The sequence below is a fragment of the Suncus etruscus genome, chromosome 4 (genome assembly GCF_024139225.1).
Source record: "Suncus etruscus isolate mSunEtr1 chromosome 4, mSunEtr1.pri.cur, whole genome shotgun sequence".
Taxonomy (NCBI): Eukaryota; Metazoa; Chordata; class Mammalia; order Eulipotyphla; family Soricidae; genus Suncus; species Suncus etruscus.
This window is the reverse complement of record NC_064851.1, coordinates 146,921,715-146,947,685: the sequence shown is the minus strand read 5'-3', so window position 1 is coordinate 146,947,685 and position 25,971 is coordinate 146,921,715. Positions and strand designations below refer to the sequence as shown.

At 42.8% G+C, this 25,971-nt stretch overlaps 1 protein-coding gene across 1 annotated transcript in view; it reads right to left on the bottom strand.

Moving 5' to 3' along the window:
* The window catches only part of LETM2 (leucine zipper and EF-hand containing transmembrane protein 2), a 30,803-nt gene extending 5,870 nt beyond the window's left edge, over positions 1–24,933 (bottom strand). The window contains exons 1-7 of the mRNA XM_049771858.1: positions 24,797–24,933; positions 23,163–23,235; positions 20,063–20,513; positions 16,855–16,998; positions 8,092–8,229; positions 6,411–6,611; positions 1,187–1,306 (exon numbers count right to left, since the gene is read on the bottom strand). Coding sequence (XP_049627815.1) covers positions 1,187–1,306; positions 6,411–6,611; positions 8,092–8,229; positions 16,855–16,998; positions 20,063–20,513; positions 23,163–23,209 — 1,101 coding nt within the window. The 5' untranslated portion in view covers positions 23,210–23,235; positions 24,797–24,933. The remainder of the gene's footprint in view (positions 1–1,186; positions 1,307–6,410; positions 6,612–8,091; positions 8,230–16,854; positions 16,999–20,062; positions 20,514–23,162; positions 23,236–24,796) is intronic.
* Between the last annotated feature and the right edge of the window lie 1,038 nt (positions 24,934–25,971).

The window sequence follows — 25,971 nt, the reverse complement described above, 5'->3', positions numbered from 1 at the left end:
TGCTAACCTAGGACAAACTGCAACTCGATGATCCCACCAAGCAAGGAGTGATTTCTGAGCCAGGAGTAACCCCTGAACATCACCAGATATGGCCCCAAAACCAAAAACCAAAAAAAAAAAAAAAAAAAAGGCATTCATATCACTTAAACATAAACAATGATATATCCAGGTTTTGTTTTAGAGGGCAAAAGTATATAGTGAGCTAATTAAGATCAGATGCTTGGATTAGTAGCCTCGGTCCTTTGTTGTATTGTAAAATGATATATTATTTCAAGAAGGACTTGACAAAAATGACCTCACTTAGTACCCTATGCTTAAGAATGAATGACTTTAAATATCTGTTTGTCTAATATGGTCATCTTCTAACCAAAGGAAACCCAACATATTAGAGGAAATTGCGAACTACGTAGTCTCACAATTACAACATTGACTTAATTCCAAAATAACTTGTGCACTTTTTTTTTTACATTTTCAATGACAGAAATGAAAACTCATGACTTCCAACTCCCTTGATAGCATTGTTAGTTAAAATATAAATACATTAGAACCTGGGTTTTGGCTCAGTACTATTGCTGTGTGAAGCACTGGGTTGGATTCCCAGTAACACACAAACAAATAAAAATACGTTATTGGAAGGAAATTATTAACTATGCATTTACAAAACTACCACTAGACCTGGGCACTAACTGGGAAAAACAGGCCTGAATGAACAAGGTTTAGACCTCTTTATGGTACAGAGGACAGGTCTTGAATTAAGATTCTAGGGCAGGAGAGACAGTACAGTACAGTAGGTAAGGTATTTGCCTTGTACACAGCCCACCCAGCATTATGAGCAGCTGGGAGTGACAGCAGTGAGAAAACAAGAACCTGAGTCCTGCAGCTGCAAAGAACCAGCCAAAAAACAGAATGAATGTGGAAGTGGGACTATCCCCACAGCAAGTAACACTGCCGGCACTTCTGATCTCTGAGCCAATAAATGGATGTCTTAAATTGTTTTGGCATGAAAGCAATAGTAAACAAATGCAGTACTATGTAAATCAAAACTGAATCTAGTGTTTTCAGTCTCCCTTGCTCAATGAAATAAGGCAAATTAGTAACATGATTCCCTTGCAAAGTAGGATTCACAGAATAAGGCCTGCAAAGGTAAGGTGAGGGGCCAAGAAGACCCAAGAAAGCTGCTACTTGCCTCTGTAAGCTGTTGTCTCAATTGTTCCTCAGTAAGACCCAAGGATATCATCCCTCGAGCCCTACAGGCAGCTTGTAGTTCTGGCACACTCAAAGCATTCACACCTTCTTTGGCAATTGCCTGAAAGAAATGTAGGACATGGTGTTGGATCTTTGTTTCCAATTGTACTTCATCTGTGATTTCCAACTAAACAAGGGAAACAAAATCTGAATCTCTTATACTGTATCCTGGGCGTTGACAGCTGCATAGGTCAATACTCAAAAATCAAGGTGATGGGGCCGGGCGGTGGCGCTAAAGGTAAGGTGCCTGCCTTGCCTGCGCTAGCCTTGAGCGGACCACGGTTCGATCCCCCGGTGTCCCATATGATCCCCCAAGCCAGGAGCAACTTCTGAGCACACATAGCCAGGAGTAACCCCTGAGCATTACCGGGTGTGGCCCAAAAACCAAAAAAAAAAAAAAAAAAAAAAATCAAGGTGACTTAGATGATGTACTAGTTAAGATCTATGCAATCCTTACTTACTACCTGAGATCTTTTTTTTTTTTTTTTTTTTTTTTTTTTTTTTTTTGGTTTTTGGGCCACACCCGGTGACGCTCAGGGGTTACTCCTGGCTATGCGCTTAGAAGTCGCTCCTGGCTTGGGGGACCATATGGGACGCCGGGGAATCGAACCACGGTCCGTCTCCTAGGCTAGCGCAGGTAAGGCAGGCACCTTACCTCCAGCGCCACCGCCCGGCCCCACTACCTGAGATCTTTACATGAGCCAGGAGTAACCCCTGAGTTCTGCCCGGTGTGACCCAACAACCAAAACAAACAAAAAACAAACAAAAGAAAACAGAAAGAATTCATTTGGTGTATGTCACAGTATGTTCTTCCACTAGCCCATACCAGCACTTCAGGAGTAGTCCCAATTCTCTTGGTCCACAAAATTCCCTCCAAAAATAATTTAACATAGTTTCTCTTGGTGTGACTTTTAGAACCAGTATTGTTTATTCCCAAATTCTGACAGCAACAACTGAAATCTAAATAAGGCAAATAGGATCCTGTTTGCTCAGTTCTAGGACTCCTACTCTCTCAAGCAGAATACTTTAAAGCATTTAGTTAAAAATACATTCTTTCCATTTTTTTTTGTTTGTTTTTGGGTCACACCTGGCAGTGCTCAGGGGTTACTCCTGGCTCCACACTCAGAAATCACTCCAAGCAGGCTCGGGGGACCATATGGGATGGTGGGATTCAAACCACCATCCTTCTGCATACAAGGCAAATGCCCTACCTCCATGCTAACTCTCTGGCCCCTCTTTTCATATTTTTAAGGCATCTAATCAATAGTTATAGTCCAACTGGTACTTTCTAGCCATCCTTCATAAAAGAGCGAGGCCCTGCATTCCCTCCCTGAATGTTTTTTGTCACCCCTCCTTACCAGACCAATTTACCCCAAGAATATTTATTTTGGTAACTGCAATGTGGAAGGGAGGCAGAGGTGTAGGAGCAGAGAACAGTCCTTGGCAATAGAAGATATCTACTGAGCTGCTGTTCCTTCCCACCGGACACTATTCTAGATTAGTCCCAGCTACAAATCCAAAAGACTAAGTGCTAATGGTAACCTCAACAAAATAAGTAAGGTGGGGAAGAAAAAAATAAAATAACGGGGCCAGAGTGATAGAAGAGGTGGTAGGACATTTGCCTTGCACACAGGCCAACCTGGGATTGAGCTTCAGCAAGATATATGGTACTCCCACCCCCTCCCAGTTAACCAGAAGTGGTCCCTTTTAAAATAAAAATCTATGAGTGGTGAGACCACCCCAAATGCCATGTTTCTAAGCCTTTAGGCAGACGGGTCCTATGAAACAGGGTCGAAAAATAATACCAAGCCAGTGAGGACAAGATTCATTGGAGTTGGGGCTGGAGAAATAGCATGGAGGTAGGGTGTTTGCCTTGCATGCAGAAGGACGGTGGTTTGAATCCCGGCAACCCATGTGGTCCCCTGAGCCTGCCAGGAGCAACTTCTGAGCACGTAACCAGGAGTAATCCCTGAGTGTCACCAGTGTGACTCAAAATGAAAAAAAGAAAAAAGAAAAAAATAAGTTTGCTTAAACATTCTTTCATTTGGAAGGGGGGGGCACATCCTGTGGCACTCAGGAGTTACTCCTGGCTCTCTGCTCAGAAATCACTCCTGGCAAGTATGGGGGACCATACTGGGATGCTGGGATTCAAACCAATATAGGTCCTGGTTGGCACTACCACTCTGCTATCTCTCCGGCCCCTTAAACATTCTTTTTTTTTTTTTTGTGGTTTTTGTTTTTTGGGTCACACCCAGTGGCACTTGAATTATTACTGGCTCCGAGCTCAGAAATCTCTCCTGGCTGGCTCGGGGGACCATATGGGATGCAAGGATTCGAACCACCACTGTGTCAGCTGTGTGCAAGGTAAACACCCTACCGCTGTGCTGTCTTTCAGGCTCCTGAAACATTCTTAGAATGAGCACTGTAATAAGAATCTATAGTATCTGGGGCCTGGAGAGATAGCACAGTGGCGTTTGCCTTGCAAGCAGCCAATTCAGGACCAAAGGTGGTTGGTTTAAATCCCGGTGTCCCATATGGTCCCCCATGCCTGCCAGGAGCTATTTCTGAGCAGACAGCCAGGAGTAACCCCTGAGCACTGCCGGGTGTGACCCAAAAACCAAAAAAATAAAATAAAATAAAATAATCTATAGTATCTCTGTGGACAAAGACAGTAGAACATTTTTTTCTTTTCTTTTCTTTTCTTTCTTTTTTTTTTTTGATCTTTGGGTCACACCCAGCAGTGCTCAGGAGTTACTCCTGGCTCTGCACTCAGAAGTCGCTTCTGGCAGGCTCGGGGGACCATCTGGGATGCCGGGATTCAAACCAGGGTCTGTCCTGTGTTGGCTGTATGCAACGCAAATGCGTTACCGCTGTGCTATCGCTCTGGCAGAACATTTTTGCAGACATAATTTGAGAATAAATTTCTACATAATATACACATCATAAACATCATAGCAATGGGAAACATTCACTAGGATAGTTAAGAACTTTTTTTTTATTTTTTGGTTTTTGGGCCACACCCGGCAGTGCTCAGGGGGTTACTCCTGGCTGTCTGCTCAGAAATAGCTCCTGGCAGGCATGGGGGACCATATGGGACACCGGGATTCGAACCAACCACCTTTGGTCCTGGATCAGCTGCTTGCAAGGCAAACACCACTGTGCTATCTCTCCGGGCCCCGATAGTTAAGAACTTTTAAAACTCTAAAAGCAGTATGCATTTCTTCAGAATTGTGCAAACTAATATTAAACCACAAAAGTTGGATTCAAAATTTCCTGTTTGCAGTGGGACATAAAACAAAACAAAGGGCCCGGAGAGATAGCACAGCGGCGTTTGCCTTGCAAGCAGCCAATCCAAGACCAAAGGTGATTGGTTCGAATCCCGGTGTCCCATATGGTCCTAGTGCCTGCCAGGAGCTATTTCTGAGCAGACAGCCAGGAGTAACCCCTGAGCACCGCTGGGTGTGGCCCAAAAACCAAAACAAACAAACAAACAAAAAAACAAAGCAAAAAATCCATACAAATAAAACACAATTTAACCAGAAATATAGTGACCGATGCAAATAAGGTCAAGAGATTAGCAAAGAAGAAAGTTAAGTTTTTGGAGATAATCCAAGTGCAGGAGGTTCTGGAAAAACAGCTTCTCCTAAATTGAGCTTCAACTGGACTTGGATTCTTCATCTCCACCTTTTTCTCCTTCTATGTTAGGTTGCTGAGGTCATCTGGGATGGAAAGGCTCAATTCTGAACCAGAATTTGGGGTGGGGAGGCACACCCATCTTCCTGCTGTTGGTTCCCATTTAATGGAGCATTCCAGATTGGGGGTTGTGGGGGGGGCAAGGTCCTTGCACAAAACACCTTTGGTACAAGAAAGACCATGGACGTTGGCCTCTGGGATGCTGCTCAGAGTTTTCAACTCTCTCCCCTTCACTGTCTGCTTCTGTTCTGCCTGAAGGTGCCTCAGCCATGTTCAGAACAGGCTCCATGTGCACTGATGTTCCAGTGATGGGCTATGCATTCTCAATCTAGTTCAAGGAGGCTGTGATGGCTGATTATCCACCAGAAGGTCAAGGCACTCACAATTATTGGGGTCTTCTCGGGTCTCTGGGTCCTATTTTACTGTTCAAGCACCAGTTGTAAAATGAAAATATCCACAAGTGATGAGAGTACCCCAGGCACCATGTTTCTTTTTGTTTGTTTGTTTTTTGTTTTTTGTTTCTGGATCACACCCGGTGGTGCTCAGAGGTTACTCCTGGCTGTCTGCTCAGAAATAGCTCCTGACAGGCACGGGGAACCATATGGGACACCGGGATTTGAACCAACCACCTTAGGTTCTGGATCAGCTGTTTGCAAGGCAAACATCGCTGTGCTACCTCTCCGGGCCCAGGCACCATGTTCCTAACTCCTTAGGCAGAAGGGTCAAATGAAGCAGGGTAGTGGTAATAAAATAATACACCAATGACTCAGGGAAGAGTCATAGGAATCAGTCTGCTTTTCACTTCCTGGCCTTTCTCTGCTCCCTCCAAAAGCCAGAACTGCTCTCTCTTTATTATCCAGAACCAAATTCAGGGTGGGGGATGGTCCTATAATCCAGGAGAGCTTTTATACATCAAAGGAAGAGGTTACTGGGAAGAAGAAATTTGGGAACACCTTTTTTTAGGGTTGTAGTTAGTCTCAGTTTACAGTCCCTGAGCACAAAGCCAGGAGCAAGCTCTGAGTATATCCAGGTATGGCCCCAAAAGTAAAACAAAACAATAAAAAAAAATACAGGAGCCGAAGAGCTAGCATGGAGGTAAGGCATTTGCCTTGCATACAGAAGGTCGGTGGTTCGAATCCCGGCATCCCATATGGTCCCCCGAGCCTGCCAGGAGCGATTTCTGAGCATAGAGTCAGGAGTAACACCTGAGTGCTGCTGGTGTGACCCAAAAACCAAAATCCAAAAAAAAAAAAAAAAAAAAGAAACAAACAAACAAACAGAAAATGAGTCAGAGAATGACAAAATAACTCCTAAAATGAGTTACTATCATATAAGTTGGCATGGTTGTGGTTGTTGAAACCATTTATTTTGCCAAGCAGACCTAGTAAAAGATATTTCACTCTATTGAGAAATAATCTGGAGCCATCTCCCAATGCCTAAATAATTCCTTACAGCTATAGTTAAATTCTTACTTCATCATCTGTTTTTATAGACATCAGTTGCAGCAGGAGTTGAAAGCGGAGTAAATTGTTGGTTCCAAAGTACTGCAATTCTAGCAGTTTGCAAAGGGCAACAAGCTGAGGTCGGGTTAGGTGTTCCAGAGTTAGCTGATCCTCAAATAGTTTTGAAAAGCGAACAATCTCCTTGGTGCTGGGCTTGTGTCCTGTCTGAACCTTAACAGTGAGGTAAAGAGACTATTAGAATGCATTTGCTATCTAATTTAAATTTCTTTGTCAATTTATGTGCAACACAGGTCAAATCTTTGATAGAAGACTTTAGATAGAAAGGCACCTATATGATTTTTAGAAATGGTATTTATAATATAAAGATATGTGTATGTAGATGTGACTCAGCTGTAGAACACATACCTCTAATGCATGAGTCCCTGAATTCAACCCTCAGCACAATAATGATAATAAAAACAAAAACAGAATAAATCTATTTAATTTGGGCTAAAGAGACATTGAGGTGGGCTGGAGTAAATGCTTCATATAGAGGAGGCCCCATTTGAACCCTGGCATCACATATGACCTTCCAAACATCACTCAGAGCAACTCTGAGCACCAAGCCAGGAATATCCCCTAAGCACCACTAAGTGTACAACCCAACATAAATGTCTAACGTCTGTTTAACTAAAAAACTCAAAAATTTGGGCCAGAGAGATAGCATGGAGGTAAGGCATTTGCCTTTCATGCAGAAGGTCATTGGTTCAAATCCCGGCATCCCATATGGGCCCCCGAGCCTGCCAGAAGCGATTTCTGAGCCTGGAGCCAGGAGTAACCCCTGAGAAAGTGACTCAAAAAATAAAATAAAATAAAATAAAATAAAATAAAATAAAATAAAATAAAATAAAATAAAATAAAATAAATTTGATTCTACTTCTACTGCTCTATGAAATTATTTAAAATTTTAACAAAACAGTGGACAGTAGACAGTGGGTAGGGCAAATTGTCTTGCATGCCACTGACCCAGTTTAGATCCCTGGCATTTCACGTGGTCTCTGGTACCCTACCAGGATCCCTTAGCACAGAGTCAGAAGTAATTCCTGGAGCAAAGCAATAGCACAGTGGGTAGGGCATTTGCCTTGCACACAGCCGACCTGGGTTCGATTCTCAACATCCAATATGGTCAAGAGTGATGTCTGAATGCAGAGCCAGGAGTAAACCTAAGTGTCATTAATTTGGCCCCAAAACCAAAATAATAATAATAATAGTAAAAAAAAAAAAAAGTAATTCCTTCATAAGCTCACATACACCCCAGGTGTGGCCCCAAACCAAAGAAAGTCTTTAATACATTGATTGATTTAAAATAGTTTTTTTTTTCTGAGCTGGTGATAATAATACAATGAGGAAGGTGCTTGCTTTACTCAACTGATCTGTGTTCAATCCCTGGCCCCACATAGGGATCCAAGCAAAGCCAGGAGTGATCCATGACAACAGAGCCAGGAGTAAATCCTGAGCACCACTGAGTTTGGTTCCCACCCCACACCCAAAATGAACTGCTCTGAAATTTACTATATATTGTTTATAATATTGTTGCATAATCTAGATATTTGCAAATTCAGAGATTTTGAACAATTTGTAAGATCCATGATAACACGCATCTTTATTTTTCTGCCAACCTAGATGCTGGCTTTATATGAAAGATTGACACCTGCTTGATGTAGGATGAGAACTGCGTAGAAGCATCTCCCAACTTGGCCCTGTTCCTCCAGGCCATTTCTGTAACTGTTTCTTGAAGAAATTTTGCTAGAACCAACTTTGCAGCCATTTTCTTTTTCTGTTTTTCTTCCTTAATCGAAGAGAGAAAACTTCATTAGTTCTTTCTGAGTACAACTTGGAAATTCAAGATGAGAGAAAATTTTCCTCTTGGTTACTTCTTATCTGTATAACACATAGTATTATTCAGATCCAAATAAATGGCTTTTCTGAGAATCGAAACAAAAAGCAGCCTTTATTTGAAACTTCTATTTTATTTTTTTGGTTTTTGGTTTACACCCGGCAGTGCTCAGGGTTTACTCCTGGCTCAGAAATTGCTCCTGGCAGGCTCAGGAAACCATATGGGATGTTAGGATTTGAACCACCATCCTTCTGCATGCAAGCAAACGCCTAACCTCCATGCTATCTCTCCAGCCCCTGAAACTATTTTCTTAATTTCACCTTTACTTTACCTCACCTATGATCATAAATACTTAGTAGATCTAAAATATTTCCTTAAAGAGAGATCATTCTTTTTTTGGGGGGGGGTCACACCCAGCAGCGCTCAGGGGTTACTCTTGGCTCTACGCTCAGAAATCTCTCCAAGCAGGCTTCGGGGATCATATGGGATGCCGGGATTTGAACCACTGTCCTTCTGCATGCAAGGCAAATGCTTTACCTCCATGCTATCTCTCCGGCCCCAAGAGATCATTCTTTACAGTAAGTCTCTCTCTTCTCTCTCTCTCTCTCTCTCTCTCTCTCTCTCTCTCTATATATATATATATATATATATATATATATATATACATATATATATATATATGTTGTATATGTAAATATTTTAGGGGATTATTATGTTACTGACCCTACCCTGATCGGTGATTGTGCCCTACCCTAGGGTGTGACCTGGCATTCTGCCCCCACCCTAGGGTAGTACCTGATTCTGCTTCCACCATTGGGTGGTATCTGATCCTACCATTGGGTGGTACCTGATTCTGGGGGATAAAAACAAGGGTCTGTGGAAGGCGAGAGGCTTTTTGGCTGGAACTTATGCTGCGTCTTTGGACTTCAGTCTTGTCCACTGAATAAAGCTAATATTTCCACAAGCCTGACTGTCTGCGAGCTGTTTACCCGCCGTTTCACCTCAGAATCATCAGCTGAACAGGGTGGCAGACAAGTGCTCCGAGCTGGAGGGGAAAGACTTCATCCTCCATCCCTCCATCAGTCAACCTCTTCAGAAGCTGACTTGCAACATACACACACACACACACATACACACACACACACACACACACACACACACACACACACATATTTTGTTTGTTTGTTTGTTTGTTTTTTGGACCACACCAAGCAGTGCTTAGGACTTACTTCTGGCTTTCTACTCAGAAACTACTCCTGGTGGTGCACAGGAGATCACATAGGTAGGTATTGAACTTGGGTCAGCTATATGCAAGGCAAGTGTCCTATCTGCTGTATTATTGCTCCTGTCTCAGATTTTATGTCTTAAACAAATTATTTAGGCAGCTTATCAAATAAATTCCTGCTCTAAGTAGACTGAATTTTCCTTGAACCACAGAACAAAACTATATAATTTACTGTTTTTTGAAGGAATTTATAGCTTAAGCAGGAAATATTAAATTAATTACAATATGGAGCCGGAGAGACAGCATGGAGGTAAGGCATTTGCCTTTCATGCAGAAGGATGGTGGTTCAAATCCTGACATCCCATATGGTCCCCTGTGCCTACCAGAGGCAATTTCTGAGCATAGAGCCAGGAGTAAACCCTGAGCACAGCCGGCTGTGACCCAAAAAACAAAAAAACAAACAAACAAAAAAGAAAAACCAAAAAAAACCCAAATTACTTACAATATAATGAGTTAATGACAAAATAGATATAAACAAAACACTTCCCAGAAGAGAAGATATGCTTTTATTGGGGGGGGGGCACACAAATAAAGCGGTGCTCAGGGGTTACTGATGGCTCTTTATTCAGGGGCAATCCTGGTGGTTCTCGGGGGACGTTATGGGATGCTGGAGTTAGTTGCATGCAAGGCAAAGAACTGCCCTACCTGCTTTGCTATTACTCCAGCCCCAAAGTAAAGTATACTTGTTTTTGTTTTTCATTTGTTTGTTTGTTTTTGGGCCACAAATGTCAGTACTCAGGGTTTCCTCCTGGCTCTGCACTGAGAAATCGCTCCTCAAAGGCTAGGGGACCATATGGGAATGCCAGGATCCACCATCCGTCCTGGATCAGCTGCGTGCAAGGCAAATGCCCTGTTGCTGTGCTATCTCTCTGGCCCCAGTAAAGTACACTTTAAAGTGTACTTTATAGATACCATATTGTTTGTGATTGAAAATAGGGCTCAGAGGCAAAGCATGCATGCACGCATGAGATCTGTGTTCAAACCCTGGTACTTCACAAAAGAATAAAAAGTGCATCTAAATCTTTGCCTATATCACAAAAGGTATGCGGTAGCATTTGTAAAGCATTCATGATTCTATTCTACAAATAAAAGGGAATAGTAATCTCTATATACATATTTCAAAATTTTGTTCAGGAACCTATAATCATACCACACATCTTTAAAAAGATCCTAAAGGGGTGGAGGAATCGTGCAGTGGTAGGATACAATAGACCAGCACCCTGTGTAGTCTCCCAAACACCACCAGGAGTGATCCCTCAGGGCAGAGCCAGGTGTAAACCATGAATATAATTCAGTATGGTCCTAACACGTCTCTTAAAATTTTAGGGGACTGGAAATACAGTCCAGGGGTTAAGATTAATTCTTGCCTTGCACATGGTCCACTTAATTCAATCCTCAGCACTGCATATGGTTCCTCAATTACTACAATGCATGACCTCTGAGCAAAGAGTAAGGAGGAACTCCTGAGCATCACCAAAATAATAATGATAATAATAATATTTCAAGGGGTAGGATGATAGTTTAAAGTGCTAGTGTGTACACTCTTTATGCCAGAGGCCCAGGTTAAATTCCAGCATCTCATGGTCCCCAAGTACTGTCAGGAGTGAACCCCACGAACCAAGCCAATAATATCCTCTGAGTACTGCCCAGATATAGCCCCCCAAAATAAAATAAAACTAAAATATCCTGTAGCTGGAGTGATAGCACAGCAGTAGGACTTTTGCCTTGCATGTAGCCGACCCCAGACAAACCCAGGTTCAATTCCCGGCATCCCACATGGTCCACCAAGCCTGCCAGATGTGATTTCTGAGAGCAAAGCCAGGAGTAACCCCTGAGGGTTGCTGGGTGTGACCCAAAAACGAAAAAATAATCAATGAATATCGTAATTAGAATCCAATTCAACCATTTCAATCTTCTATATCCATATTCTACATTCAATCTTTTATTAGGATTCTGGGAATAAAGTGAGTAAAAGCAGGTAAGAATTTCTGCTCTTGTGAATGAAGCAATAGTACAGCAGTTAAAGCTCTTGCCTTATGTGTGGTTGTTCTGGGTTCAATTCCTGGCATGGTCCCTGAGCACCAGGAGTGATCCCTGAGCACAGAGCCAGAAGTAACTCCTGAGTGCATAGCAAGGAGTAATCTCTGAGCATTTTTATATGTGGCCCAAAAATCAAAATAATCTTGGGGCCAGGAGACAGTGCATATTTATTTGTTTATTTTGGGGCAGGGAGAAGTTGGGCCACAATCAGCAATGCTCAGGGATTATTCCTGGTACTGCATTCAAGTATTATACCTGGCATTACTCAGGGAACCATATGGAATAATGAGGATCAAAAGCACATTGGCCAGGGCCGGAGAGATAGCATGGGGGTAAGGCATTTGCCTTGAATGCAGGACAGTGGTTCGAATCCCAACATCCCATATGGTCCCCTGTGCCTGCCAGGAGCAATTTCTGAACAGAGAGCCAAGAGTAACCCCTAGCTCTGCCAGGTATAACTCAAAAAAACAAAACAAAAAAAAAAAAAAAGAAAAGAAAAGAAAGCACATTGGCCACATGCAAGGCCCTACCCACTGTGCTACTGTTCCAGTCACAAATGTACAAAGTTTAAAGTATCACAGTGGCCCAATCCTGGCTCCAACCCTAATATGGTTGGTCTCTTAATACATATGGTCTCCTAGGCTTGGCTCCTCAGTACAGAATCAGCTGAGGCCTCCAAGAACAAAATCAAAACATCTTGACACTGATATTACACTTCTCACAAAATTTAACTCAAAATGTATCATAAGCTTAAGTGTAATACTTCAGGTGAACTTGAGTTTGACAATGAGATTTTTGGGGGGTGGAGAGAGCTTTGGGAAGTCTTCATTAAATGATTTATATCCCCTTAGTTTTCTAGCAGTGTTCAGAGGACCATATTAGATACCAGGGAATCAAATCCAGGTCAGCCACATGCAAGGCCTTACCCATTTCTATAATCACTCCAGTCCATGAAACTAGCTTTTAGAGTGCCAAGGTGAATTGTGGCAATAGAGATCATGAATAACTCAGAACAATGTATAGAGTTGCAAGAGCATGGTTTCATGGGAGGATTTGGCATCACCTGAACACTACCAGATGTGGATCAAAAACCAAAAAGGAAGGGGGGGGGGAGACACCAGAACAGAGACACCAGACAGCTTCAGAAGTCTCTTCCCCCACTTTTATTAGGGGGGAGTTACTCTTGCCAGAACTCAGGGATTACTCCTGGGTCAGTACTCAGATTAATACTGGCAGGGAATTCACTGGGTCAGTCCTATGCAACGCAAGCATACAGACTGCTATACTTACTATCTCTCTCTGGTACCTCTTTCTTCTTCTTGTGTTTATTGTCACTGTGTTATTTTGGGGTCTCACCAAGACATAGCAGTTCATGCTTGAAGATGGCTCCTCATGGTGTTCAGAAGACCAGATAGGACTGGGTATCAAATCGAGGCCACCCCCATGCAAAATGACCACTCCAGCTCATTGAACTCTTTAGCCTCAGACTCTCCCTCTGACTTTCAGTCTAGGGTGGCAAAACATTTCTCTACTGAGGGCCGTTTGGATATTTATATCATCATTCACAGGCCAAACAATATGGCAGACAAGCTGTGCACAGTTTACATCAGGGTGAGACTATATTATTTCACAGACTTTATAAGATTCATGGGCAGGATGTTCTGCACCCCTAAGAGAGAAAAAAAGTGACCTCAAATCATGTCCTCATTTCTTTTACCAGCAACCTACTGTCCCATCCTTGTGGCAAAAAACATAGAGCACAGTGACTGTGGGGATATAAGAAGAGGAACCCTTCCTAATACAGGCCAGGGCTGTACCATCAGAAGCATGACCTAAGAAAGAATATGTGGTAAGTTGTAATTTTTTTTTTTTTTTTTTTTTGGTTTTTGGGCCACACCCGGCGGTGCTCAGGTGTTTTTCCTGGCTGTCTGCTCAGAAATAGCTCCTGGCAGGCACGGGGGACCATATGGGACACCGGGATTCGAACCAACCACCTTTGGTCCTCGATCGGCTGCTTGCAAGGCAAACGCCGTTGTGCTATCTCTCCGGGCTCGGTAAGTTGTATTTTGTTTAAATTTTATTTTACTTGATCTGTAAAAGTTAGATAAAATAAAGAGAATTAAGAGATAAGTTAAAGACTGGAAAGAAATATTTGCAAAACACATCTGAGAGGGCTGGAGAAATAGTACAGTGGGTAAGGTCTTTGCCTTACATGAAGCTATATGATTTCCCAAGCAATGCCAGGAGTGAGACCTAAGCGAAAAGCCAGGAGTAAATCCTGAGTTCCACTGGGTGTGGGTCAAAAATCAAAATAAAATAAGAAAAACCAAAGACCCATATCTGATAAAGGCTTTATATCCAGGGTCTGAAAGAGTCTGGGGGTAAGACCTACTCTTGGCACTGTATATAGTCTCCTGAGGACAGACAGAGTGCCAAAGAGCCAGAGTCCCACCAAATGTAGCTCAATCCCCCCAAAGGACTTATATCTAAAATAGACTACTCTCAAAAATTCAATAATAAAAAACAAACCATTCCATAAGACGTGATTAGGTTTATGGGGCCAGAGAGATAGTATGGTGGTAGGGTGTTCACCTTACATGTAGAAGGATGGCGGTTCAAATGCCGGCATCCCATATGGTCCCCTGTGCCTGCCAGGAGCGATTTCTGAGCATAAAGCCAGGAGTAACCCCTGAGTGCTGCCAGGTGTGACCCAAAAACCAATAAACAAACAAACAAACAAACAAACAAATAAATAAATAAATAAATAAAAAAGAAGAAGTGATCAGGTTTGGACTTATTTTTTTGAAGGGGGAGCATACCCAGCGGTGCTCAGAGCTTAATCCTGGCTCTTTGCTCAGAGATTACTCCTAGGGGGTCACTGGGGAACATATGTGTTAAAGGGAATTGAGCTGAGCCCAGTTCAGTCAGCCACATGCAAAGCAAACATTCCACTGCTATACAATTGCTCAGAGGGTCTTGGATATTTCTAAAAATTAAATAAAAGAGTAACCTTGGGCCTGGAGATATAGCACAGCGGTGTTTGCCTTGCAAGCAGCCGATCCAGGACCTAAGGTGGTTGGTTCGAATCCCGGTGTCCCATATGGTCCCCCGTGCCTGCCAGGAGCTATTTCTGAGCAGACAGCCAGGAGTAACGCCTGAGCACCGCCGGGTGTGGCCCAAAAACCAAAAAAAAAAAAAAAAAAGAGTAACCTTATAAGCCATTGGAAAATTAAAAATTAAAACAATGGTGATATCATTAACCACTTATTAGAATGGTTAAATATTTAAAGCAACGACATCATTAAATGCTGATGAAGAATTCTCATTACTGGTATAAATGCAAAATGACAGTCACTTTAGAAGATAGTATAATAACTACTTAAAATGTTAAGCATTTTGGGGCTGGAGAGAGAACAGCAGTAGGGCGTTTGCCTTGCATGCAGAAGGATGGTGGTTTGAATCCTGGCATCCCGAGCCTGCTGGGGGTGATTTCTGGGCTTAGAGCTAGGAGTAGCCCCTGAGCGATGCCGGGTGTGACCAAAAAAAAAAAAAAAAAAGTTAAGCATTTGGGAATGGAGCGATAGCACAGTGGGTAAGGCATTTGCCTTGCATGCGGCAACCCAGATTTGATCCCCAGCATTCCATATGGTCCCCTGAGCCTGTCAGGAGTGATTTCTAAATACAGAGCCAGGAGTAACCTCTGAGAGCTGCCGGGTATGGTCCCAAAAGAAAACAGAACATAAAAGTTAAATAATGGGACTGGAGAGATAGTACAGAAGGTAGGTACTTGTTTTGCATCTGCCAGGCCAGAGTTTGATTCCTGGCATCCATTTTTGTTCCCTATGCCCTGCTAAGAGTGATTCCTGAACTCAGAGCCAGGTATGACCCCCAAAACCAACCCAAACCAAAACAAACATAAAAACAAACGAAGAAAAGTTAAATAATTTCACCATTAACTATTTTAGCCTTTGACCTAAATTAGTTGGAAGTTTATGTCCAAATAAAAATATGAATTGGAATATTTTTATTCCCTATGTCTGAAAATATTTCCCATGAATGGGAATATTTATAGCAGTTTAATTCATAGTTGCCCTAATCAGAAACAATCAAGATGTCCCTCAATAGGTAAATAGATAAACCAATTGCCTTAAATCTGTATAATATAGTAAGCTGTGATAGAAGAAAGGAGTCATGAAAAGCCATAGCAGAATCTTAACTGCAAATTGTTAAGTTATATAAGTCAAACTTAAATCATTATACTCTGTATCAACAATATGACATTTTAGAAAAGGTAAAACCAGAGATACTGGGCCCAGCATAATAGAACAGCAGGTGAGAGATTTTCGTTGTCTATAGATGACCTGGTTTGATCCTTGGCAACACGTAAAATCCCCAGAGCACTGCCAGGAGTGAATCTTGAGTAATTCCAGAAGCTCTGAGAACCACTGGGCATGGTCCAAAACAAAACAGACATTAAAAAAAAAAAAAAAAAAAAAAAAAACCTTAGAGAAATATAGAGATCAGTGCTTGTTTGAAGTTTGGAGAAAAGGGTAGAAAGAAGAGGGATAAACAGGTGAAGCACAAATGATCTTGGGCAATGAAACTATTATGTATAATACTGTGGTGGTAGACATATGATATGACACATTTGGGAGAAAGCCCATAGAACAAAGAGTAAATGTAAAGTATGAATTTTAATTTATAATATTCACAGTGGTTCCTTAATTATAATGAATGTACCATACCCATTCAAGAGATTAATAATAGTGGGGTGGGGTGGATTTTCAAAGAATCTCCTTCTGCTCAGTTTTTCTGTATACTTAAACACTGCTCTAAAAGAGTTCTGTTCTTTTGTTTGTTTTGTTTTGGAGCCGAAAACAGGAACACATAGGGGCTACTCCTGGTTCTTCAGTCAGGAATTACTCCTGGCAGGCTTGCGGGAATAAGAGAGCCAGGAGTAGTCACTGAGCATAATGTATGTGGCTCAAAAACCAAATAAGTAAATAATAATTTTTTTAAATCTTATTTTTTTTAAACCTGGCCAGAGCGATAGTACAGTGGAGAGGGCATTTACTTTGCAAGCGGCCAATTTGAATTTGATCCCTGGCATCCCATATGACCCACCGAGCCTGCCAGGAGTGATCCTTGAATGTAGAGCCAGGAGGAACCCGTAAGTGCTGCTAGGTGTGGCCCCCCCCCCAAAAAAGTTTAAAAACCAGACATACCCCCCCCCAAAAAAAACCCCGATATACCTTTTTAGATTCACTTTCAAAAGTTGATGGCAACATCTCTGGGAAAAGTTTCAGAAACAGTGGCAGTAAGAATTCCATGAAGGGTACCAATATGAATATCATAAATGGAAGCAGGCGGAAGATATCAGCACAAGTTCTCAACAGCTAAAGAATTAAATGCATATGAAATATTCATTATTTTAGAGCATGCCAAAAGAAAGCAGAGAAAGAACCCCAAATCAAAGACGCCTTCCTTGGTTCTTTGAGTATTCAAAATGAAAGACAGGGGCCAGAGCAATAGTACAGCAGATAGGGCTCTTGCCTTGATCTTTGGTCAACCTGGGTTCTATCCTTTTGCAGGTTCCCTGAGCACCACCAGAAGTGATCCTCAGTACAGAGCCAAGAGTAACCCCTGAACATCGCTGGGTGTGTCCCCTTCAAAAAAGAGACAGATTTTCTACAGCTGTCCATAAAATAGAATGGTGAAGCTTTCCTCCTCTTCCACAACCTTGAAAAATTAATACATATGTACATCTATATACAAGAAAATATGTGGCAATCAAAACCAATTTTGATTTATGGGGTAGAGAGATAAGACAGAATGTAGAGTGTTTGCCTTGCATATGGCCAACCTGGGTTTGATCCCCAACATCCTATATGGTCCCCTAAGCTCACCAAGAGTAATTTCTGAGTGCAGAGCCAGAACCAAGCCCTGAGCACCAATGGGTGTGGCTCAAAAACAAAAACATTGTTTTATTTATTATTTATTTTATTATTTATTTTATAAATTTATAAATTTATTATTGATTTATTTATTATTTTTATTAGCATACATCTAAGTTATAATGTCTACACTTTTTTTTTTTTTTTTTTTGGTTTTTGGGCCACACCCGGTAACGCTCAGGGGTTACTCCTGGCTATGTGCTCAGAAGTTGCTCCTGGCTTGGGGGACCATATGGGACACCAGGGGATCGAACCGCGGTCCGTCCAAGGCTAGCGCAGGCAAGGCAGGCACCTTACCTTTAGCGCCACCGCCCGGCCCTTAATGTCTACACTTGTCAACACATAATTGGTATCTTTTTTGTTTTGTTTTTGGGTCACACCCTGTGAAGGTCAGGGGTTACTCCTGACTATGCACTCAGAAATTGCTCCTGGCTTGGGGAACCATATGGGATGCTGGGGGAGTGAACCACTGTCCGTCCTAGGTTAGCGGTGCAAGGAAAACACCCTACCACTTGTGCTATCGCTCCGGTCCTCCAGTATCTTTTAAAATTGTTTTTAGGGCCAGAGTCATAGTACAGGGGGTATGACACTTGTCTTACGAACAGCTGACCCACAGCCAATCTCTGATACCACATGTGGTCCCCTGAGCTCTGCCAGGAGTGATCCCTGAGCAAAGAGTCAAGAGTCAGCCCTGAGCATCACTGGATATGGTCCAAAAGCTAACTATATAAATAAATAAAAGTGGTTCTTAGTAGGGTTGGAGAGATAGAACAGCAAGTGAGATACTTGCTTAGCACACAACCAACTGGATCAATAAATGACCCTTCATGTGGTCCCACACACTTTGCCAGGAGTAAACCCTGAGCATAGAACAAAGAACACAATTGAATAATTGTCTGAGCATAGATGAATGTGGCCCCTAAACCAAAAACAATATTTTGGGGTTTTTTGTTTTTTTTTTTTTGGTCTACATCCGGTGACACTCAGGCACTCCTGGCTGTGTACTCAGAAATTGTTCCTGGCAGACTTGGGAGATCATATGGGATGCCAGGGATCGAACCAGAGTCTATCCTGGGTCAGCCACATGCAAAGCAAAGGCCCTACTGTTACCACTCTGGCCCAAAAACAATTTATTTATTTTTTGGTTTGGGGGTCACACCGGCAGCGCTCAGGGATTACTCCTTGCTTTGCGCTCAGAAATTGTTCATGGCAGGCTCGGAGGACTATATGAGATGCCAGGAATTGAACCTGGGTCCATCCGGGGTTGGATGTGTGCAAGGGAAACACCCTACCTCTGTGCTATCTCTTCAGCCCCTTAATTTTGTTTTTTAAGGAACCAGTGAGTTCAGTGTGTTGAACATATGCTTTGTATGCAGGAGGCTCAACTTCTTTTCCTGGCCATGTACAGTCCCTATACACTGTCAGGAATGAACCCTGAGGGATTGGAGCAACAGAACAGTGGATAGGGTACTGGCCTTTCATGTAAATGACATGGGTTTGATCCCTGGCACCCCATATAATTCTCCAGTCCTTGAGTACAGAGCCAAGTGTAAGGCCTGAGCACAGCCACTATGGCCTCAACACAAACAACAAAATTCCTGGCTCTGCACTCAGGAATCATTCGTGGTGAGAACTGGGGGTCCATATTGGGTGCCTGGGATCAAATGTGGAACATCTATCCATTGTACTAGTTCTCCAGTTCCATATATCTTTTTGTTTTGTTTTGTTTTGGAGCCACATCTGGCAATGCACAGGAGTTACTCTTGTGTCTGCACTAAGGAATCACTCTTGGTAGTCTCAGGGGATCAGATGAGATGCTGGGGATGGAAAATGGTCAGCCGTGTGCAAGGCAACCACCCTACCTGCTATTGCTCTTTTTAAAAATAAGTTTCACTCAGGAGTAACCCGTAACCCTTGAGCACTGCCAGGTGTGATCCAAAAACCAAAAAAAAAAAAAAAAAAAAAAAAAAGGTTTCATTTTGGGACCAATGTGAGGGCAAAGCACATAGGGCATTGTGCACCAATATGGTCTACAAGCACTTCTCGGAGTGACTCGTGAGTACAGAGCCAGGCGTAAACCCTGAGCATTGCTAGGTATTTCCCAAAATACCCTAAATGAACAAGTTTGGTGTTAGAGAGATAGTACAGCAGGTAAATAGGCTCCCTGATCTGGGTTTGATTTCCCAGTACCACATATAATCCCTTGAATCACAACAGGATTAAGTCTTAGCACTGCTGGGTGCTGGGTGGGTTACCCCACCACAAAAATACTAATCTCACCCTTAAATTTTTAAAAAAATTAATATCTTTATTTAAGCACCATGAGTTTCACTTATATATATATATATATATATATATATATATATATATATATATATATATATAAAAGGGCATTCCCCTTAACAAGTGCATTAACATTCCCTTAACATTTCCACCACAAATGCCCCCCATTTCCCTCCTCTCCCACCCCCTGCCTGTATTCACCCTTACATTTTTTCTTACCTACCCTTCGTCTCTCTCGTCTGGTCAGCACCTGTCCATGCAACAGGTTCCAAACCGTCCTGGCAGCAATTTTGGTGTCAATCCAAAGCAAATGGAACCCATTATAATAATATTTACATTCATCCACGATTTTTTGTCTAAGAGGTTGCTTTGATTCCTTAGTCTTCATGCCTGTTTCTTTTGTTGGTTGAAGTCTTGTTATCTGTGACTTTTTGGTAGCTTGCTCTTGCTGAGGTTTACCAGGGATCTCTTGTAGCCAGCGAGTTGATGTGTGTAGATTTTGTCTTATTCTAGTGTATACATGAGGCACTTTATTGCCTGACTGACTAGGGTAGAACTTCTTGCTTCCATATTTCTTCATAATTGTTCTGTTTAAATGGGAACCTGGCAAGTGATGAAACTCAAGTGATGGGAAATAGGGAGCACAGGTTGAGTGGACAAAATGGCTAAGGAATCTGGAATAAAGAATAACATTCTCTGAGTTGAGCACATACTACCACAAACTTAAAAGTTAAATCAGTATTTTCTCTGACTAAACTAAAACTAAACTAAAACATCTAAATTAAAAGCAGATGATATTAATGAATGAATGAAATATAGCATTATTTCCGATTGAAGAACAGTATGCAATACGGTTGAATGATATACTACATAAGAAATTAAGTTTATTCCTGAGAATAATTGCTTGATAGGGAGCAATATTAATCAATTTTAATTAAAAACTCGGGGTCGGAGAGATAGCATGGAGGTAAGGCATTTGCTTTGCATGCAGAAGGATGGTGGTTTGAATCCTGGCATCCCATATGGTCCCCCAAGCCTGCCAGGAGCGATTTCTGAGCATAGAGCCAGGAGTAACCCCTGAGAGCTGCTGGGTGTGACCCCCCACAAAAAAAAAAAAACTCAAAAAACAAAAAACTAAATAGCAAACTACCACTAGGGGTTGTTTAAAATTTCATTTCTATTTACTATCATAAAATAGGAAGATTTAGGTCTTTGCCTACTCTACTAACAATAGAAATATTGTTTGAATGAAACAATTAATGGTCCCTGTGGGGAATCATCAATATATAATAGGGCTTTGTGTATGTATTACCCAGGAACTATCTCAAATTAGAGGCTGAAATGCCCTTCACCTAAGATTCACTCAAGAGATGAAATGCTGGGGCCAGAGAGATAGCATGGAGGTAGGGTGTTTGCCTTGCATACAGAAGGACGGTGGTTTGAATCCCAGCATCCCATATGGTCCCCTGAGTCTGCCAGGAGCGATTTCTGAGTGTAGAGCCAGGAGTAACCCCTGAGCGCTGCTGGGTGTGCCCCAAAAACCAAAAAAAAAAAAAAAAAAAAAGAAGAAATTCTCCTCACTTAAGTTTTTTTTGGTGGGGGTAACTTTCAGCAGTGCTCAAGAATTACTCCCAGGGCCCAGGGAGATAGCACAGCAGCGTTTGCCTTGCAAGCAGCCGATCGAGGACCAAAGGTGGTTGGTTTGAATCCCTGTGTCCCATATGGTCCCCCGTGCCTGCCAGGAGCTATTTCTGAGCAGACAGCCAGGAGTAACCCCTGAGCACTGCTGGGTGTGGCCCAAAAACAAACAAACAAACAAAAAAATAAGGTGCCAGAGCAAAAGTAGTGCGTAGGTAGGGCTATTGCCTTGCATACAAGTGATCCAGGTTTGATTCCTCCATATGGTGCCCTAAGCAACACTAGGAGTTATCCTTGAGCACAGAGCTAGAAATAAGTCCTGAACACTGCTGGGTGTGGCCCAAAAACAAAACCAAAATGTAAGTAAGACCCAACCTGACAAAGAAAATTCCTGGACCAAATTTCTTTTGGCAAAAAATTGGCCTTTACCATTCTTTTGAACTGTTTCCATTTCTTTTTTTCAAAATAAATATATAGGGGCTGGAGAGATAGCATGGAGGTAGGGCATTTGCCTTCCATGCACAAGGACGTGATTCGAATCCTGGGATCCAGAAGGACGTGATTCGAATCCCGGGATCCCATATGGTTCCCAAAGCCTGCCAAGAGCGATTTTTTGGGCATAGAGCCAGGAGTAACCCGAGTGCTGCTGGGTGTGATCCAAAAACAAAACAAAACAAAACAAAATCAAAATAAATATATACTCTGGGCTAAAAGATAAAATGCACAATACATCCAGCACTCATTAGATTCTAAGTAGATATTTTTTGTTCCTTTACTTGTTTGTGTTTGTTTAGGTGCCATAATGTAGTGTTTGGGACTTACTTCTGGCTCTGAGATAATTTCTGAAGGGGGTAGATAAACCATATGTGGTGACAGGAATAAAATCTGAGTTGACCATGTGGAAGACAAGACCCCTAGCCCCTGTACTATCTCTCCAGACACTTAAGTGAATTTTCTTTGGAATAAAAGATTACAGACTTTTTTGGGGGGATAGAAATATTTCTAAAACTAATGCTTGTCAGCTATTTTACTCCTGTTTACATCTAAGGACACAAATAATATCCCTTGATTACAGAAGGGTCATTCAAACCATTACATCTACCTTTAGCTTACAGCTATAAAATCACTCAACCTGAATTCTTTAGCACATAGAAAACTGGGGGAGGGGCAGAGTGATAGCACAGTGAGTAGGGTAGAGCATTTTCCTTGCATGTGGACCTGGGTTTAGTCCTTGGCATCCCATATGGTCCTGCAAGCCTGCCAGGAGTAATTTCTGAGCACAGAGCCAGGAGTAACCCCTGAGTACAGCCAGGTGTGGCCCAAAATAAAAACCAACAACAACAAAGAAAATTTGGGGTACATTAAAATACATTAAAATGGCAGCTTCCTGAAAATCACAAAAACTCAGTTTTATACTAAGCTTGTCCCTTCACATATAAAAGAATAAAATTCAGGGGCCGGCGAGGTGGCGCTAGAGGTAAGGTGTCTGCCTTGCAAGCGCTAGCCAAGAATCAGGATCCCCCGGCGTCCCATATGGTCCCCCCAAGCCAGGGGCAATTTCTGAGCCTTAGCCAGGAGTAACCCCTGAGCATTAAATGTGTGTGGCCCGAAAAACCAAAAAAAAAAAAAAAAAAAAAAGAATAAAATTCATATAACTATTGAAGAGAATGAATTTCAAAGCTTACCTCGTCCGGCCAAGAGCTAAGACTGTATTATAAATGTAGAAAGCCATTATTTACATATAGTCACTAGAAGGACCTAGATAGAATGAGTAAACAACTTAGTATTTAAAAACACACATTATATTTTGTGTTTAAAAACAATTATATCAGTATTTAAGTCTTTTTGAACTACTGCAAGAATAGAAATATTGCATATTCCAACAAACCTGAATACTATTTTTTTTTTTTTTTTTTGGTTTTTGGGTCACACCCGGTGACGCTCAGGGGTTACTCCTGGCCATGCGCTCAGAAGTTGCTCCTGGCTTGGGGGACCATATGGGACACTGGGGGATCGAACTGCGGACCATCCTAGGCTAGCCCTGGCAAGGCAGACACCTTACCTCGCGCCACCGCCCCGGCCCCATGAATATTATTTTCTTAGCCCTGGCTTTGAGACTGGTAATTTGAAATCCCAATGAAAATAACTAATTTTTTGTTTGTTTGTTTGTTTGGTCACACCTGGCAGCATTCAGGGGTTACTCCTGGATCTACGCTCAGAAATTGCTCCTGGCAGGCTCAGGGGACATTATGGGATGCTGGGATTTGAACCATCAACCTTCTGCATGCAAGGCAAACTTTGCCTTACCTCCATGCTATCTCTCCGGCCCCCAAACATAACTAATTTCTAATGTGATGATGCTCTGATAATACACTCTTCATAGCATTTGGATTGAAGATCAGTAATACCTACTAGGGCCGGAGTGATAGTACAGCGGATAAGGCACTTGCCTTGAACACAGTTATCCAGGGTTCAATCTCCAGTGATCCCAGATGGTCCACCAAGCATCACCAGGTGTGATCCCTGAGTTCAGCCGGGAGTAAGCCCTGAGCATAGCTGGGTATGCTAACATAGCATAACAAAAAACAATAATACCTAGTACTTTCATTTGGTTACCAAGTATTTAAGAAATTGAGTGAGAATTACTTCTATTTAACCTCAGAGGGGCTGGAGAGATCGTCCAGAGGGTAGAGTTTTCCTGGCATGTGGACAGAGTGAGTTCTAGCCTTACGCCACATATAATACCTGAGTACTGCCAGGATAATCCCTGAGCACACCCAGGAGTAAGTCCCCAACATCTCCAGGTGTAGGAGAGGAAATTGATGGTGGGAATGTTGCACTGGTGAAGGGGAGTGTTCCGTTTCGAGTGAAACCCAACTACAATCATGCTTGTAATCATGGTGCTTAAAAAAAAAAAAAAAAAAAAAAAAAAGAATAAAGTAAAATAAGTGGGGGGACATTGGTGGTAGGAATGTTGCACTGGTGAAGGGGGGTATTCTATCTATGACTGAAACCCAACTACAATCAGCTTGTAATCATGGTGCTTACATAAATAAATAAAAAATAAAATAAGCCAGGTAGAAAGTAAATCTGGATGTGTTCTCCTTCTTTCTCATATTTGGCTAAGCTTTAAATATTGAAAATTGAAAGCACTTTCTCCTTTCCTTTATGTCCCTACTAAAACAGTGTTCTGTGCTGGGGATTGATGCTCCCAACAACCCAAACTGAACTTTCCTCTTTTTCAATCCACGTTTACAAAAACCTTTTTCCACCCTTTGGAAGCATGTTTTTGTTTCAAAGGCAGCAAGGACTCTCTTACTATCTTATTCTGTCCTCTCAGCTCTCCTGCGTCTAGTCAGGAAGTCCCGCAGGTCTCTCCTGGGCAGAAACCTGGCCCTCAGAGGTGGCATTTTGAACTGGACTTGTTCAGTTCATCTGAACTCAGCCTTAGGAGTGGCAGGCCGTGGTAGGCGGAGGGCGGGGCCTGCTCGTCTCCTCTCCCCAGCGCGCCGGGGGCTGAGCGTAAAACCACGCCCACAAGAAGCAAGGCAGGGGCGGGGACGATCTCAAGCCCCGCCCACACGCCCGCCCCCGGTTACCGTTGCTTCGCGCAGGCGCGCTTGACTGCCGGGCACCCGAGGCTTCCGCATGCGCAGTATGGGCGGACGCCTGTGAGGTGGCGGAGGTGGGGGGAGGGTAGCGCCAGGAAAAACCGCAAAGGCATGTCGGGCGCGGGATCCGGAAGAAGCCAAGCACGAAGGTGCGGGGTGAGGGAGAAATGGAGGCCCTCCTTTGGGAAACGGGTGGGGCCAAGAGTTGAGGAGACTGGTGGGGCACTAGAGGCTGTCGGGAAAACCAGGCGCTAAGGAGGCGAGCGGCAGGATGCGGACGGATCCTACTCGCTTCACAGCACAGCTTGGCCACCTCAGTCCTCCAGAGCTTCCTCAGTGCTATCGGCTAGAAGGGCCCGAGAACGGAACTCGACGGCTCCACCTCAGGCCCCGCCCTGGACGTGACGTCACTGATAGACGTGGCCATCCGCCAATGAGCTTCGAGACCTGGAAAAGGCGGGCGTCTAGGGCTGCTAGATCTAGGGCTGCAAGGCTCACAGGGCTTTGCTTTACATGGGGTTTGCTTTCTCCAGGGTCTTTGGGAGTGGGGCTCTGTTCACTCCTGATACCTTTCCTGAAAGCAGAATTAAAGGAGCTTTTAATTCACCGATAGTGCATTAGGCTTTAGAGTCACACTGACAACCATTTTGGTCTCCTGAACTGGACCTCACTTGGATGGTTTTCCTCCAACTTCAACTGACTGGAGTGGGAAGGAGAGAGAACTTCAGGGAGAGGGAGTGGCAGAAAGAGTGGGAATGGTAAGGAAAAAACATCCTCCCTTCTCGGGCCTGAGACGGGAGATTGTGAAATCTGAAGTGTCACATTCTCTAGGAGATTGGTTAACGTTTGATTCCCACTGAGCTCTCAGGAAAGGCAGTTCCCA